General features: G+C 45.6%; 1 protein-coding gene across 2 annotated transcripts in view; it reads left to right on the plus strand.

Moving 5' to 3' along the window:
- The window catches only part of LOC106601688 (protein phosphatase 1 regulatory subunit 29), a 136,828-nt gene extending 125,546 nt beyond the window's left edge, over window positions 1-11,282 (plus strand). For both annotated transcript variants that reach the window (XM_045715473.1, XM_014194037.2), the window contains 3 exons: window positions 7,595-8,310; window positions 8,415-8,516; window positions 8,671-11,282. In XM_045715473.1, the coding sequence (XP_045571429.1) occupies window positions 7,954-8,310; window positions 8,415-8,516; window positions 8,671-11,058 (2,847 nt within the window). In that variant the 5' untranslated portion in view covers window positions 7,595-7,953 and the 3' untranslated portion in view covers window positions 11,059-11,282. The remainder of the gene's footprint in view (window positions 1-7,594; window positions 8,311-8,414; window positions 8,517-8,670) is intronic.
- Window positions 11,283-15,374: the final 4,092 nt, after the last annotated feature.

A 15,374-nucleotide genomic window follows, 5' to 3' on the forward strand; every position in this document is an offset into this window, starting at 1 on the left:
TTCCTCCCTCCCTACTTCCTATTTTCTTTCCATCCTACAGTCCTTTATTCTTTCCATCACTCCTTCCCTTTGTCTTATTTTAAATGAAGGGAGGAGGGCATTTTAACTTGGTGTGTCATTTGCATGTCATTTAGACACTCAACACATATTTTAACCTCTATGGGCTAGGTGGGACGCTTACCTACTCAACAGCCAGTGTAATCCCGTGGCGCGTTATTCAAATACCTCAAAAATGCAAAAACTTCAATTTTTCAAACATATGACAATTTTACACCATTTTAAAGACAAGACTCTCGTTAATCTAACCACACTGTCCGATTTCAAAAAGGCTTTACAACGAAAGCAAAACATTAGATTATGTCAGCAGAGTACCCAGCCAGAAATAATCAGACACCCATTTTTCAAGCTAGCATATAATGTCACATAAACCCAAACCACAGCTAAATGCAGCACTAACCTTTGATGATCTTCATCAGATGACAACCCTAGGACATTATGTTATACAATACATGCATGTTTTGTTCAATCAAGTTCATATTTATATCAAAAACCAGCTTTTTACATTAGCATGTGACTAGCATGTGACTAGCATTCCCACCGAACACTGCCGGTGAATTTACTAAATTACTCACGATAAACGTTCACAAAAAGCATAACAATTATTTAAAGAATTATAGATACAGAACTCCTCTATGCACTCGATATGTCCGATTTTAAAATAGCTTTTCGGTGAAAGCACATTTTGCAATATTCTCAGTAGATAGCCCGGCATCACAGGGCTAGCTATTTAGACACCCAGCAAGTTTAGCACTCACCAAAGTCAGATTTACTATAAGAAAAATGTTATTACCTTTGCTGTTCTTCATCAGAATGCACTCCCAGGACTTCTACTTCAATAACAAATGTTGGTTTGGTCCCAAATAATCCATTGTTATATCCAAATAGCGGCGTTTTGTTCGTGCGTTCAAGACACTATCCGAAAGGGTAAATAAGGGTGACGAGCATGGCGCATTTCGTGACAAAAAAAAATCTAAATATTCCATTACCGTACTTCGAAGCATGTCAACCGCTGTTTAAAATCAATTTTTATGCAATTTTTCTCGTAAAAAAGCGATAATATTCCGACTGGGAATCTGCGTTTAGGTAAACAGACGAAAGAAAATAAAGCATGGGGTCGACTCGGGCATGCGCCTAAGCCCATAGTACTCTGATCGGCCACTTGCCAAACGCGATAATGTGTTTCAGCCAGAGGCTGCCTCGATATCATTCCGCTTTTTCCCGGGCTCTGAGAGCCTATGGGAGCCGTAGGAAGTGTCACGTTATAGCAAAGATCCTCAGTCTTCAATAAAAAGAGCCAAGATGAACAAGACCGTGTCAGACAGGCCACTTCCTGCATGGAATCTTCTCAGGTTTTGGCCTGCCATATGAGTTCTGTTATACTCACAGACACCATTCAAACAGTTTTAGAAACTTTAGAGTGTTTTCTATCCAAAGCCAATAATTATATGCATATTCTAGTTACTGGGCAGGAGTAGTAACCGATTAAATCGGGTACGTTTTTTATCCGGCCGTATCAATACTGCCCCCTAGCCCTAACAGTTTAATGATCCTTTCAATCACATACACTACATACTAGCGATGAAGGAAAACATTGATACAGTTACATATCAGAAACATTATTTTTGACGATATATCGTATCGTTTTGACAATATCGCAATGTTATTTTTGTGCTGGTTGACAGTACCTGCACCAAGAAGATGTTCTCCATCTTCTTTTAAATAGACAATTTGTTTTCAGCACTTTTATTTCCATGACTAATCAAAACTCGTTTTCCACATGCCTCTTTCTTGTCCCTCTGCAGCAGATATATGGTGAGCAATATGTTTAGACCATGGAATTGTTATAAAATCACAGTATTGAATCACATTGCATCGTGAGAAACGTGAGACACGCAATAAATACTGCTCCAAAAAATAAAGGGAACACTTAAACAACACATCCTAGATCTGAATTGAAAGAAATAATCTTATTAAATACTTTTTTCTTTACATAGTTGAATGTGCTGACAACAAAATCACACAAAAATAATCAATGGAAATCCAATTTATCAACCCATGGAGTGGAAAACCACACTACAGGCTGATCCAACTTTGATGTAATGTCCTTAATAACCTCTTACATCTAGACGTTCCGCTAGCGGAACACCTGCTCCAATATCCAATGATAGGCGAATTACAAATTCCTCAAAAATACAAAAACTTCAATTTTTCAAACATATGACTATTTCACAGCATTTTAAAGACAAGACTCTCCTTTATCTAACCACACTGTCTGATTTCAAAAAGGCTTTACAGCGAAAGCAAAACATTAGATTATGTCAGCAGAGTACCAAGCCAGAAATAATCAGACACCCATTTTTCAAGCTAGCATATAATGTCACAAAAAACAAAACCACAGATAAATGCAGCACTAACCTTTGATGATCTTCATCAGATGACAACCCTAGGACATTATGTTATACAATGCATGCATGTTTTGTTCAATCAAGTTCATATTTATATCAAAAACCAGTTTTTACATTAGCATGTGACGTTCAGAACTAGCATACCCCCCGCAAACATCCGGTGAATTTACATCCGGTGAATTTACTAAATTACTCACGATAAACGTTCACAAAAAACATAACAATTATTTTAAGAATTATAGATACAGAACTCCTCTATGCACTCGATATGTCTGATTTTAAAATAGCTTTTCGGTGAAAGCACATTTTGCAATATTCTCAGTAGATAGCCCAGCCATCACGGCTAGCCATTTAGACACCGACCAAGTTTAGCCCTGATCAAACTCCGATTTACTATTACAAAAGTTTCATTACCTTTGTTGTCTTCGTCAGAATGCACTCCCAGGACTGCTACTTCATTAACAAATGTTGGTTTGGTCCAAAATAATCCATTGTTATATCCGAATAGCGGCGTTTTGTTCGTGCGTTCCAGACACTATCCAAAATGGTAAAGAAGCGTGGCGCGCATGGCGCAATTCGTGACAAAAAAAATCTAAATATTCCATTACCGTACTTCGAAGCATGTCAACCGCTGTTTAAAATCAATTTTTATGCCATTTTTCTCGTAGAAAAGCGATAATATTCCGACCGGGAATCTCCTTTTCGGCAAACAGAGGAAAAAATCACAAAGACCGGGGCGGCCAGGTCACGCGCCTAAGCCCAGAGTCCCTTGATCGGCCACTTGAGAAAGGCGATAATGTGTTTCAGCCTGGGGCTGGGATGACGACATTCAGGTTTTTCCCGGGCTCTGAGCGCCTATGGACGACGTAGGAAGTGTCACGTTAGAGCAGAGATCCTTAGTAAAAGATAGAGATGGCAAAGAAGTTCCAGAAATGGTCAGACAGGCCACTTCCTGTAAAGGAATCACTCAGGTTTTGACCTGCCATTTGAGTTCTGTTATACTCACAGACACCATTCAAACAGTTTTAGAAACTTTAGGGTGTTTTCTATCCATATATAATAAGTATATGCATATTCTAGTTACTGGGTAGGATTAGTAACCAGATTAAATCGGGTACGTTTTTTATCCAGCCGTGAAAATACTGCCCCCTAGCCATAAGAGGTTAAAACAAGTCAAAATGAGGCTCAGTAGTGTGTGTGGCCTCCACGTGCCTGTATGACCTCCCTACAACGCCTGGGCATGCTCCTGATGAGGTGGCGGATGGTCTCCTGAGGGATCTCCTCCCAGACCTGGACTAAAGCATCCGCCAACTCCTGGACAGTCTGTGGTGCAACGTGGCATTGGTGGATGGAGCGAGACATGATGTCCCAGATGTGCTCAATTGGATTCAGGTCTGGGGAACGAGCGGGCCAGTCCATAGCATCAATGCCTTCCTCTTGCAGGAACTGCTGACACACTCCAGCCACATGAGGTCTAGCATTGTCTTGCATTAGGAGGAACCCAGGGCCAACCACACCAGCATATGGTCTCACAAGGGGTCTGAGGATCTCATCTCGGTACCTAATGGCAGTCAGGCTACCTCTGGCGAGCACATGGAGAGCTGTGCGGCCCCCCACAGAAATGCCACCCCACACCATGACTGACCCACCGCCAAACCGGTCATGCTGGAGGATGTTGCAGGCAGCAGAACGTTCTCCATGGCGTCTCCAGACTGTCACGTCTGTCACATGTGCTCAGTGTGAACCTGCTTTCATCTGTGAAGACCACAGGGCGCCAGTGGCGAATTTGCCAATCTTGGTGTTCCCTGGCAAATGCCAAACGTCCTGCACGGTGTTGGGCTGTAAGCACAACCCCAACCTGTGGATGCCGGGCCCTCATACCACCCTCATGGAGTCTGTTTCTGACCGTTTGAGCAGACACATGCACATTTGTGGCCTGCTGGAGGTCATTTTGCAGGGCTCTGGCAGTGCTCCTCCTGCTCCTCCTTGCACAAAGGCGGAGGTAACGGTCCTGCTGCTGGGTTGTTGCCCTCCTACAGCCTCCTCCACGTCTCCTGATGTACTGGCCTGTCTCCTGGTAGCGCCTCCATGCTCTGGACACTACGCTGACAGACACAGCAAACCTTCTTGCCACAGCTCGCATTGATGTGCCATCCTGGATGAGCTGCACTACCTGAGCCACTTGTGTGGGTTGTAGACTCCGTCTCATGCTACCACTAGAGTGAAAGCACCGCCAGCATTCAAAAGTGACCAAAACAGGAAGCATAGGAACTGAGAAGTGGTCTGTGGTCCCCACCTGCAGAACCACTCCTTTATTGGGGGTGTCTTGCTAATTGCCTATAAATTCCACCTGTTGTCTATTCCATTTGCACAACAGCATGTGAAATGTATTGTCAATCAGTGTTGCTTCCTAAGTGGACAGTTTGATTTCACAAAAGTGTGATTGACTTGGAGTTACATTGTGTTGTTTAAGTGTTCCCTTTATTTTTTGAGCAGTGTATATCGTATCGTCACCTAAGTATCGTGATAATATTGTATCGTGAGGTCCCTGGCTATTTCCAACACTAATACATCAGTGGAGGCTTGTGAGGGGAGGACGGCTCATAATAAAGGCTGGAATGGATTCAATGTACTGGTATCAACCACATCAAACACCTGGTTTCCATGTGGTTGATACCATTCCATTTGCTCCATTCCAACCTTTATTATGAGCCGTCCTCCCCTCACCAGCCTCCACTGTAATACATACATGTATATATTTTCCCCATCAAATCATGGGCCACCATGACATACATTAGCTATACAAGAGAGTGTGTTACCTAGAATAGATTCCTGGGGCTTATGGTGGAGAGACTGTATGAAGTGTCGCTTGCCAGGATTAGGATTGTCGTGTCTTTGGCATCATTAAAACGGAAGACATGTTTATCAAATAACTCTCTGTAATTATTATTACGCGATTAAACTGATTAATCGTGTAACTGTAATTAACTAGAAGGTCGGGGCACCAAGGAAAATATTCAGATTACAAAGTTAAAATGTTCCTAATATAACTTTCAGATATTATAATATCTGATCGATTAGTCTCCTTTAATGATGTGTTAGTTTACCTCACGTCAATCTCATTCCAAATGTCGTAAATTGTTGGTTATCTGCACGAACCCAGTCTTCACTATGAGTCATCCATACATCAATTGTCTTAAAATCATTTATTTACTAAACTAAATAATTCACAGAAATGCATAACAAACAGATATGGTTACAAGGAAATGATAGGAGAATGTGCCCTAGTGGGCTAAACCGGCATGGCAGCTTGTTACACAAAGAAAGGGGGTTGGGCTTGAATGAAAGAGCGGGAAGACTGAGGAACAAAGGGAGAAGCTGTGCCATCGTAAATACAGTATCGTATGCATTCTAAATTACCGTCCATTTGGAAAAGGAAAATGCAATAAATATTTACTCTGAGCTGCGCTTCGGTAGGTTGGTCGTAGATGCTGGCCATGTTGGCCAAGAGAGATCTTTCTGTCCTCGGAAGAATGTCACTGGTGGTAAATTGGATATGTTGTGTGTTAGACTGGATACGTCGTCCATCCTTTCCTAGCCCACGTCTACAACGGCCGCTGCTAACTCAACGGCTAGGAAGTATCACTTCTGTAGTGAATAAGAGTTCAAAGTTCATACCATTCGCAACCAAAGCTCACGCTGAGGTTGGCTTAGTTCTGTATTTGACATGTGTGTCCTTTTAACGCAGAGGCTGCAGACCTCACGTACCCGGAACAGGCTGGTTACATTTTGTCACTGACTTATATAGTGGCGAGGGGAGAAGGGTGTGTTTCATCGTTTATAACCCCTGTCTCTTCACAGGGGCGGGCCACTGATTGGTCAGGGCTCTTTCCTTATGAAAACCCAAATCTCTCTCTTGGAAGCTAAAATTACATTTAATCTCCTAACAAACAGTTTCAATATCAAACATTTAAATTGCACAACAATTCCATATGAATCTGATAACTAGAATGTGTAGTCTTTCCCAGATACAGTTTATGTCGTCCTGTTATCAGTCATAATGTCTCCGATGACAACCGAACTGACATCCATACTCATTAAGTACCTGGTATATTTCCAACTGGTTCTATTACCGAAAAATGGTTCCTTTCCCCCCACTTGTTTGATGTTCCCAGACGCTCTATATTTAACAAAGGCTATTCAAAAGTCCTTCAGTAGGGTCAGAGAGAGAGGGGAAGGGAGAAAGGTATTTATGGGGGGGTCATAAACCTTACCCACAGGCCAACGTCATGACAGGATGTAATCTGGAATTAATCCACGACAGAGCAATAAACCTTGAGTGTCACATGCACAAGATTTAAGATGCACAGATATCAGCGCCGAGGCCAGAATGTTGCATGTTGTAAGTGAACATCATGTATTCATGGGCTAGGTTTCTGTGTTGAGGTTTTATGCAGGGCACTTTATTTCCGAGTGCTGTTTCCTGGTCGCACATGATGGTCATGAATAAGCATCTGTTCTATTTGCAGAGAGTGGCTGTCAGAGAGAAAGGGGTCATGCTGGTGTGTGTTAAACAGTGCATTTTTCGACTCCCATTCAGGATGTGTTTTCATCTATAAACTGTATGGTGTATTGCTTTTTGAGGAATGAGGACGTGTGCTTTTCTAGAATAGTCTCCTTAGTCATAGTGCCAATTTAAATCATAGTTTTCTAAAATTGCACCTGGTTTTATGGCTGTCCCATGTGATTAGGTTTTTTATACAGATGTAGGATCTTAATTTGAGCCAGTTTGCTAATCCTGCATCAACAGGAAATGTGAATTATTATGTGGATTAAATGAATGGACATTTTTATAGAGGTTGATACATTTTGTGTAAAATCAAGTCAAAAATTCCAAAGTGAAAATTACAAACTTCAGAAGCCTTTTTAAACCTCAAATACATTACACGTTTAACATTTCCAGGAAAGTTATCCTGCAACAGGGTGATCAAATTAAGACTCTCCATTTGTATGCAACACTAGTGTTTTGTGTTCTATGTTGTTTTGTACAGTCCATGTACATTCCATGTTATTATTGTCATATGCCACTCTATTGTTGCCTCAAGGTTTTCCTCTCTTCTCTTCCACAGACTCTCTTCTCTTCCTATCAGATCAATCAACAAGACTTCCTGTCGGAGAGATTATGAGGAATAGCTGTTTCACTCCCCACGGCAGTCCAACAGGAAGTGAAAAGACACGGGGACTCTGCTAATCACCATGACAACCATACAGCTGTGACTGACTGTGTGAGGCCCTTCCCTCTTTTTCTACACCCAAGCTAAACCCCTCTCCCCTTTCTGAGGACAACCTAGCTACCCCAGTCCATCCCCCACGCTCTTTCTCCTTAAACTCAACCTCACTTTCCCTTATTTCAATCCCACGTTTCCTCCATCTTAACAAAACCTCCCTCTTCATTCGTCGTCCTCCTCCTCCTCTTCCCTCCATCATCATGCTCAGCAGGCTTCACACTCACTCCTCCTCTCCATCTACCCCCACCCTCCTCATCCTTCCCTCTCTCCTCCTCTTCCTCCACCTTCCGGGCCTGGTCTGGGGGGACTGCTGGCTGATCGAGGGGGACAAGGGCTACGTGTGGCTAGCCATCTGCAGCCAGAACCAGCCTCCATATGAGACCATCCCCCAGCACATCAATAACACCGTCCACGACCTGAGGCTCAATGAGAACAAGCTCAAAATGATCCCCTACACATCCATGTACCGCTTCACCAACCTCACGGACCTCAACCTCACCAAGAACGAGATCTCCTACATCGAGGACGGGGCCTTCGCTCAACAGGCCAACCTACAGGTACACTGGGTGGTGGGTTGGTGGGTGTGGGTGGGTGGGTGGGTTAATTGATTGGTTGGTTGATTGATCTAATCTTGACATAATCCTTTCTGGTTCTCTCCTAGGTCCTCCAGCTGGGCTACAACAAACTGACCAACCTGACAGAAGCCATGATGAGGGGCCTGGGCCGGCTGCAGTGCCTCTTCCTCCAGCACAACCTCATTGAGGTGTGATATTGGTCAATTTTTGTTTAGTTCTGTAGTTTTTAAATATTTCAATGCTACTATTTGCTAAAGATAAATTGATATTATTCTGTATGTACAACATGGTTCAGATTTCTTTTAAATATATTGCTTTCTGTCTCTGTATGTTCTCATCAAGGTCATTGGCAACAATGCATTGGATGAGTGCCTCAGTCTCAACAGCATTGACCTGTCGTCCAATAAGCTGGCCCGCCTCGACCCCTCCACCTTTACCATTTTGAACCGCCTCATGGTGTGTGAGCTGGCTGGGAACCCCTTCCATTGTGGTTGTGACTTGTACAACTTCCTCACCTGGCTGGAGGCCTTCAATAACGTCACACACACCTACGACCGGCTTCAGTGCGAGACCCCCAGGGAGATGTTTGGCTACCCACTCCTGAGTCCCATCGCGTCCGGCCACGCCGGACACAACGCTCGGACCATTCTATCCTCTGTATGCCGGGACGGGGTCTTCATCCCCGGGATGACGTCTCTCCCGCCAGACTCAGATTCCTCCGGAATGGGCCTGGACATGTTTGACCGTGTGGGTCCGTACCACCAACCCACCACCTCGTCTTCCTCCACGGAGCACAGCTTCAGCCCCAGCATCAAGCTCCACCACGTGTCCCTCTTCACGGCCTCTATCATGGTCCAGATCCCCAGACCTTACAGCAAGATGTACATCCTGGTGCAGTACAACAACACCTTTGTCTCTGACGTCATGAACCTGAAGCTCAAGAAGGAGATGATCACGCTGAACAAGCTCAAGCCACACACCAACTACACCTTCTGCGTGGCCTCCATCCGGACCTCCCAGCGGTACAACCACACCTGTCTCCAGTTCTCCACCCGAGCCCAGAACCCCGACGACATGCCACCAACACCTTCCACCACCACCCACTACATAATGACCATCGTGGGCTGCCTCTTCGGGATGCTCTGCATCCTGGGCCTCGTCTACTATTGTCTGAGGAAGAAGAGGAGGCATGAGGAGAAGCAAAAGTCCATCTGTGTGAAGAAGACGATTCTAGAAATGAGGTATGGCCCGGAGGTGGCGGCAGCCGTGGGGAACGACCCGTCTGCGGTGCAGAAGCTCCAGGAGCAGGCCCAGGGTCAGGGCCACCACCAGTACCAGCACCATACGCACGGGGGAAAGCTACCAATGTCTTCCTCCTCCTCGGGAATGCTTCACTCCGCCAACACTTCTTCCTCCAGACTCTCCTCCATCCCTCAGGACAAGATGCCCACCGCCTTCTCGGAGGCCATGCTGACCAGCAAAGGCAACTACATGGACGTGAGGACGGAGGGGGTGATGAGAGATGGAGGGATGGGAGGAGGACAAGGAGGGATGAGGGATGAGGATCTAAGAGAAGAGGATGGGACGGACGTGGGGGAGGATTCGGACGACAACGGGCGAGGCTCGGCCTCGGAGATCTCCACCATCGCCATGGAGGTGGATAAGGTCAACCAGATCATCAATAACTGCATCGACGCCCTGAAGCTGGACTCTGTCATGGCCGCCTCCTCCACTGCCTCTTCCGCCACCACCACCACCTCCTACCCCACCTCCCCACCACCCACCTGCACCTCCTCCTTGACCCGTGGCCTCATCCCCCTTTCCCCCGGCGTCACTGAGACCTGCCCGGGCCTGCCCTCCCCTACCACCAAGATCCCCCCTCCACCGCCGCTCCCCTTCTCCGTCTCTCTCTCGGAGCGTCCGGGGATCAGCGGCGGGGGGTTTGTGTCGCCGCCCTACCGGCCCCCTCCCCCTGCGTCCGCTGTGCGCCCCGTCGTGAGGCAGATGAGTGCTGACGCTGCGGTGGTGATCAGTGCCGTGAAGAAGCAGTGCAGCACCTCGTCCTGCAACTCCATGGGACGTGACCGAGAACGAGGGACCGGAGGAGGAGGCCGGGTCTACAGCCTGGACGTCCACGAGCCCCGCAGCCCGGACCCCTGCCAGCAGTACCCAGGAGAGAGAGGCAGCCCCGCGGGGTGTGGAGAGCCCCTGGAGCGGCTGCCTCTGGTGGGGAGCGGCGGGGGAGGAGGTGGGGGTGGTGGGTGTGGTAGTGGAGGTGGTGGTGGTGTTGATGGTATTACCAACCAGCATCACCAGCACCACCAGCAGCAGGGGCAGGGACAGGAACAGCAGGAGGACTACCACTGCTCAGAGCACCGCCACTCCGTCCCGGCTCTGTACTACGAGGGCTCCCACCAGGGTTCGCCGCACCAGAGGGCCTCCTTCCTCAAGCCCCTGACCCGCTCCCGCCGTGACGCCGCCTCCTACTCGCAGCTCTCGCCCTCCCGCCACCAAAACTACTCTGGGTACTCCTCCAGCCCTGAGTATTCCTCGGAGAGCTCTCTGAGGATCTGGGAGAGGTTCCGGCCCTACAGGAAGGGCCAGAGGGATGAGTCATGCTACGTCACGGCCGGGAACGCCTTAAGGAAGAAGGTGCAATTTGCCAAAGGGGAGGACCTCCACGACATCCTCGACTACTGGAAGGGCGTGTCAGCCCAGCAGAAGCTGTGAAAGGAAGACAGGAAGTGAGAGTGAGACATTCTGGGAAATTGAGTTTTGAGTAATGGGTCTCTTGTTGATCCCGGTGAACTGCCAATTTGAGATGCCAGCCGAAAGAAAAGAGAGAAAATGAAATGAATGAGGGTGGTGAAAGACTTAAGTTGAGGCTGACTCATTTACAGTAGGTTTCATTGATCCGTGTCAAAACATGTTATCATCAGCAGGACCAGAGCTGAGAGAGATGATCGTACAGTAGGGTCATTGTGGACTGTAGGACTACTTCTGGAACCTGCTCATCGTCTTTACAGTTATAATTAGAGACAGGGAGCCCAGGCCAACCATCCAATCAGTATTCAGTGAACACTTCATGTGGAATTCACCTGTTGGAGTGTCATTCTCTGTGCCACGCTTTCATCTGTGTGTAGAGACGGGAAATCAGATGAAGTAACACCTGTTTGTGTCTGCATTGAGTGTATGCGTGTGTCATCGAGTGTACTGTATGTGTGTGTGTGTCAGTGTTTGTGTGTGTGTATGAGTCAGTCTAAACTCCTACACATGTTTTTGGGCGCATATAGGGCGCGGAGATAATGTGTGTGTCTGTGTTGGTGAGACAGAAACACAGTGAGATAATATACCCAGAGAGAGCGAGAGAAAAAGAGGGAGAGAGAGAGAGAAAGAGAGAGAGAGAGAGAGCAATACAAAGGGGGAAAACATGGTGATTGTGAACAGAGCTGTCAAGCAGTCTCTCCCTCCTATCCCTGAGATCATCCATGCTATTGGATGGTGCACAAACATTTGCATTTCAATAGTGGCTGTCACAGTCACACAGTCACACAGCAAGCGGAGAGGAATAAAAAGGAAAAACTGAAAACACTCAAGGAGGCTTTACGGTGTGAGGATGCAGGCTTTTGTTGTGTCTCAAATGCCATCCTATTCCTACAGTGCACTACTTTTGACCAGGGCATATGGGGAATAGGCTGCCCTTTGGGACGCAGGCTTTGGGTCTTCAGTCAGCCACAGCACAGGACTAGCCAACCAGCCAGGCAGGGTAATGTACTGTGATACAGGCTAGACGTAACCTCCTGTGAAGATAGGGAATTGACACAGCAGTGTAAAACAGTAGCCCCGCTACTGGAGCAGAGACATACCGCTAGGAGCTACAGGAGGAGTAGCAGGTATTTGGCCCTACATGTTGATCTATGATCAGACATTTAACCTGGACCCTGTGAATGGGAATCAGATTGTGAACAGCTGTATTGTAGTTATTGGTTCTTGGGTAGGGGTCGCTGTGACTTACTAGGTTCTGTAGACAGATAAAGCGAGATGGAGAGCGATGGAGAGACCGTAAAACACAGAGAGAGATAAAAAAAGAGAGTCAAAAAGAGAGAGGGGAGAGAGATACATTCTGCGTATTGTGCATATTCATGTCAGCAGATTAATGTGGGTCAACAGAGCTAAAATACAGACAATGTGCATCATTTGATGTGAGCACTTTGTGTGCTGCTGGCAATCCTTTTGTCTAGATGAATGTGGCTTAAAACGTCCACGCCATGTTTGATAATGTGATCTAAAATGGATCGTGGTCTTTAACTGGCGACCCACGTCACACAGGTTTACCCACACAGTTCCACTGTACAGCAGTTCTAGCTCAAGATAATAATACCTCTCTTATTTCATAACAACTGAAGGAGGGGCGGAGTAAAAAGGTACACCTTTAATTAACACCAACACCTCTTTCTGGATATTAACACCATGAACGTCCACTTTGATTAGACACACTAATTAGCAATTAAACAAGTCTGTGTCATGGGGAGGTTGTGTATGTGTGTGTGCGTGCGTGTGTGTGTGTGTGCACGCATGCTGGTGTGTGTGAATAGGGTCGGTCAATATGCAGCGGTAGGTTGTGTGTAGAGTGTTTAAGCTAATTGAATTAGATCTGCCTGCCTGGCTCGAGAGTTGATTAGGAGTCTGTGGGATTGGAATATTGACAGGCAACTGTGGAGAAATGCATAAACAAGGAGAGAACAGCTCATATCCACCTACACACACACACACACACACACACACACACACACACACACACACACACACACACACACACACACACACACACACACACACACACACACACACACACACACACACAGAGAGAGAGAGAGATATAGCTCATATCCACTTTAATGCATGATCCAGCTGTTAACCTTTTCAGTAGAGTGACCTGTATGTATTAATCTGTCATTGTAACAGCTGGCTGCGTATCAAGGACCAGTGTTGGGGAGTAGTGAACTACATGTAGTCCAACTAGTAATGTAACTACATTTTGCAGTAACTTGATGGTAGCTGAGTTAAATTACAGTCTTAGTAGTGTTTTCAGTAGTTCATTATCAAATCAAATTTTAATTGTCACATACACATGGTTAGCAGATGTTAATGTGAGTGTTGCGAAATGCTTGTGCTTCTAGTTCTGACCATGCAGTAATATCTAACAACTTTTACTTTTCTGCCATGTAGAGGTCCGGCTAGCTACTGGAACTACATGCTACTTTTTTTCGCAAAAATAAAATAAAATATGGGTGAAGTAGGAAAAAAAACTATCTGGCATCAGATCTGCCTAATTCTCACTTGAGACATAGTTTTTGAGTTTAATAGGATAAATGACACATTCTGTTAACATCTAACTACAGAGCGATCTGTTCTTGCTATTTGTATTCTATGACATTTCAAATGTACATATCATATTTCATGAAGTAGTTTGGATGCAGTGAATTGCTTTTTAAAAGTAACTTTAGTTCAGTAAACTATAAACTCTTTCTTAAGGGTAGCTTTAATGTAGTTTAACTTCTTCCAGTGTGAAGTAATTGGTAACTTGGTAAACTAGATTTTTTGAGTAGCTTCCCCAACACTGTCAAGGACACACTGATAGGTTGTAGAGTCACCTGTCTAGAGAAATGGGAAACGGGATATCCTGTGCTGAAGTCTCCCAGGTTAGATGGACCGATATGATTTACTATGACTTACATACAGCATTTTAGTGCATTGAACTAACTCTCCAAAGGTGATGGATCGGGGTAGGTTTCTATCAATAGCAACAGTGTTGTAGTGTGATGTAAGGTGGTAGCCAAGGAGATGCTTTTCATAAGTAGAAAATGTTCCGAAAGTGAATTTCATTCTCTCTCTTTCTCTTTCTCTCGCTTATTCACTCTCTGTGTCCTCTTGTATGAGTGTTCACTGTTCCACGCTGCACACACACACACACACACACACACACACACACACACACACACACACACACACACACACACACACACACACACACACACACACACACACACACACACCCCTAAGCGCCTGGGCCTAATGGGAATGTGGCTTCAGCAGTGTGTAGCGATTGAACACGACATCTCTGCATGGGCTTCAGCAGAATAACACCTGTCCCCCTTTATTCAAGGAGAAAAGCTGGAAATTACCTTCCTCTGAGAGTTGGATTGTATGAGCTCTCCTCCTACACAAGATTGTTTTCACTCCCTCCTTTTCCACTTTCTCTCCCTTTTTCTTTTTTTTCCAAATATGTCATCTTGTTTCACCTGCGCTTGTTTGTGATGAAATGATGCATGTTGAATACAAACCAGTCTGTGGGTGAGAGTGGTTAAAATGAGTAAATGTTATATAAATGTTACCTGGATGTTACATGGGGTGTTTTTTTTTCGGTTCCCTCAGCTCTCTCTGGTTGAAGTAGTGTTGGGTTATGATTGGTTTATCCTGCGAGACTGATCCGAGGTCAAAGGTCATATTCCATACAGATCCATAGTGCCGCCGTTTTGGTTTTCCATTGGAACCGACAAGGTCATGGAAGGAAAGAGCCACAATGCCAGCTCTCTCAGTGAAAGAGGAGAGAGGAAATCTCACTGGATTTACAGAACTCTTTCCAGACTCTCCAGTCTTCCTGAAGGAAACTGCTACAACAAACAAACAATTATGGGGATTTAAAGGTACGATACCCACTGATCTCCTCTCTCAGAGACACTACACCTGAAAACTCTACAGAGGAACTGCTATGCTACCGGAGGCTAACTGTGACTGACTCTGCCCTTCACCATTCACACACAGAGGGATTCTCAAGGAACCTGGCGAGAACGTTTAAAAACACACGCTCTGAAAGGTGACTTTTTTGTAATTTTGGCTCCAAATCCCTGAACTCCTAATGTAAGTTTACAGACATTGACACGTATGAGAAAGTGTCCTACCCCTTCAAAAAGACTCAGATGGTTGACAAAGCTGTGAAAGGATTTTCATCTGTACAAACCAGTGCCCATACACACAACCATTAC

The sequence above is a fragment of the Salmo salar genome, chromosome ssa03 (genome assembly GCF_905237065.1).
Source record: "Salmo salar chromosome ssa03, Ssal_v3.1, whole genome shotgun sequence".
Lineage (NCBI taxonomy): Eukaryota > Metazoa > Chordata > Actinopteri > Salmoniformes > Salmonidae > Salmo > Salmo salar.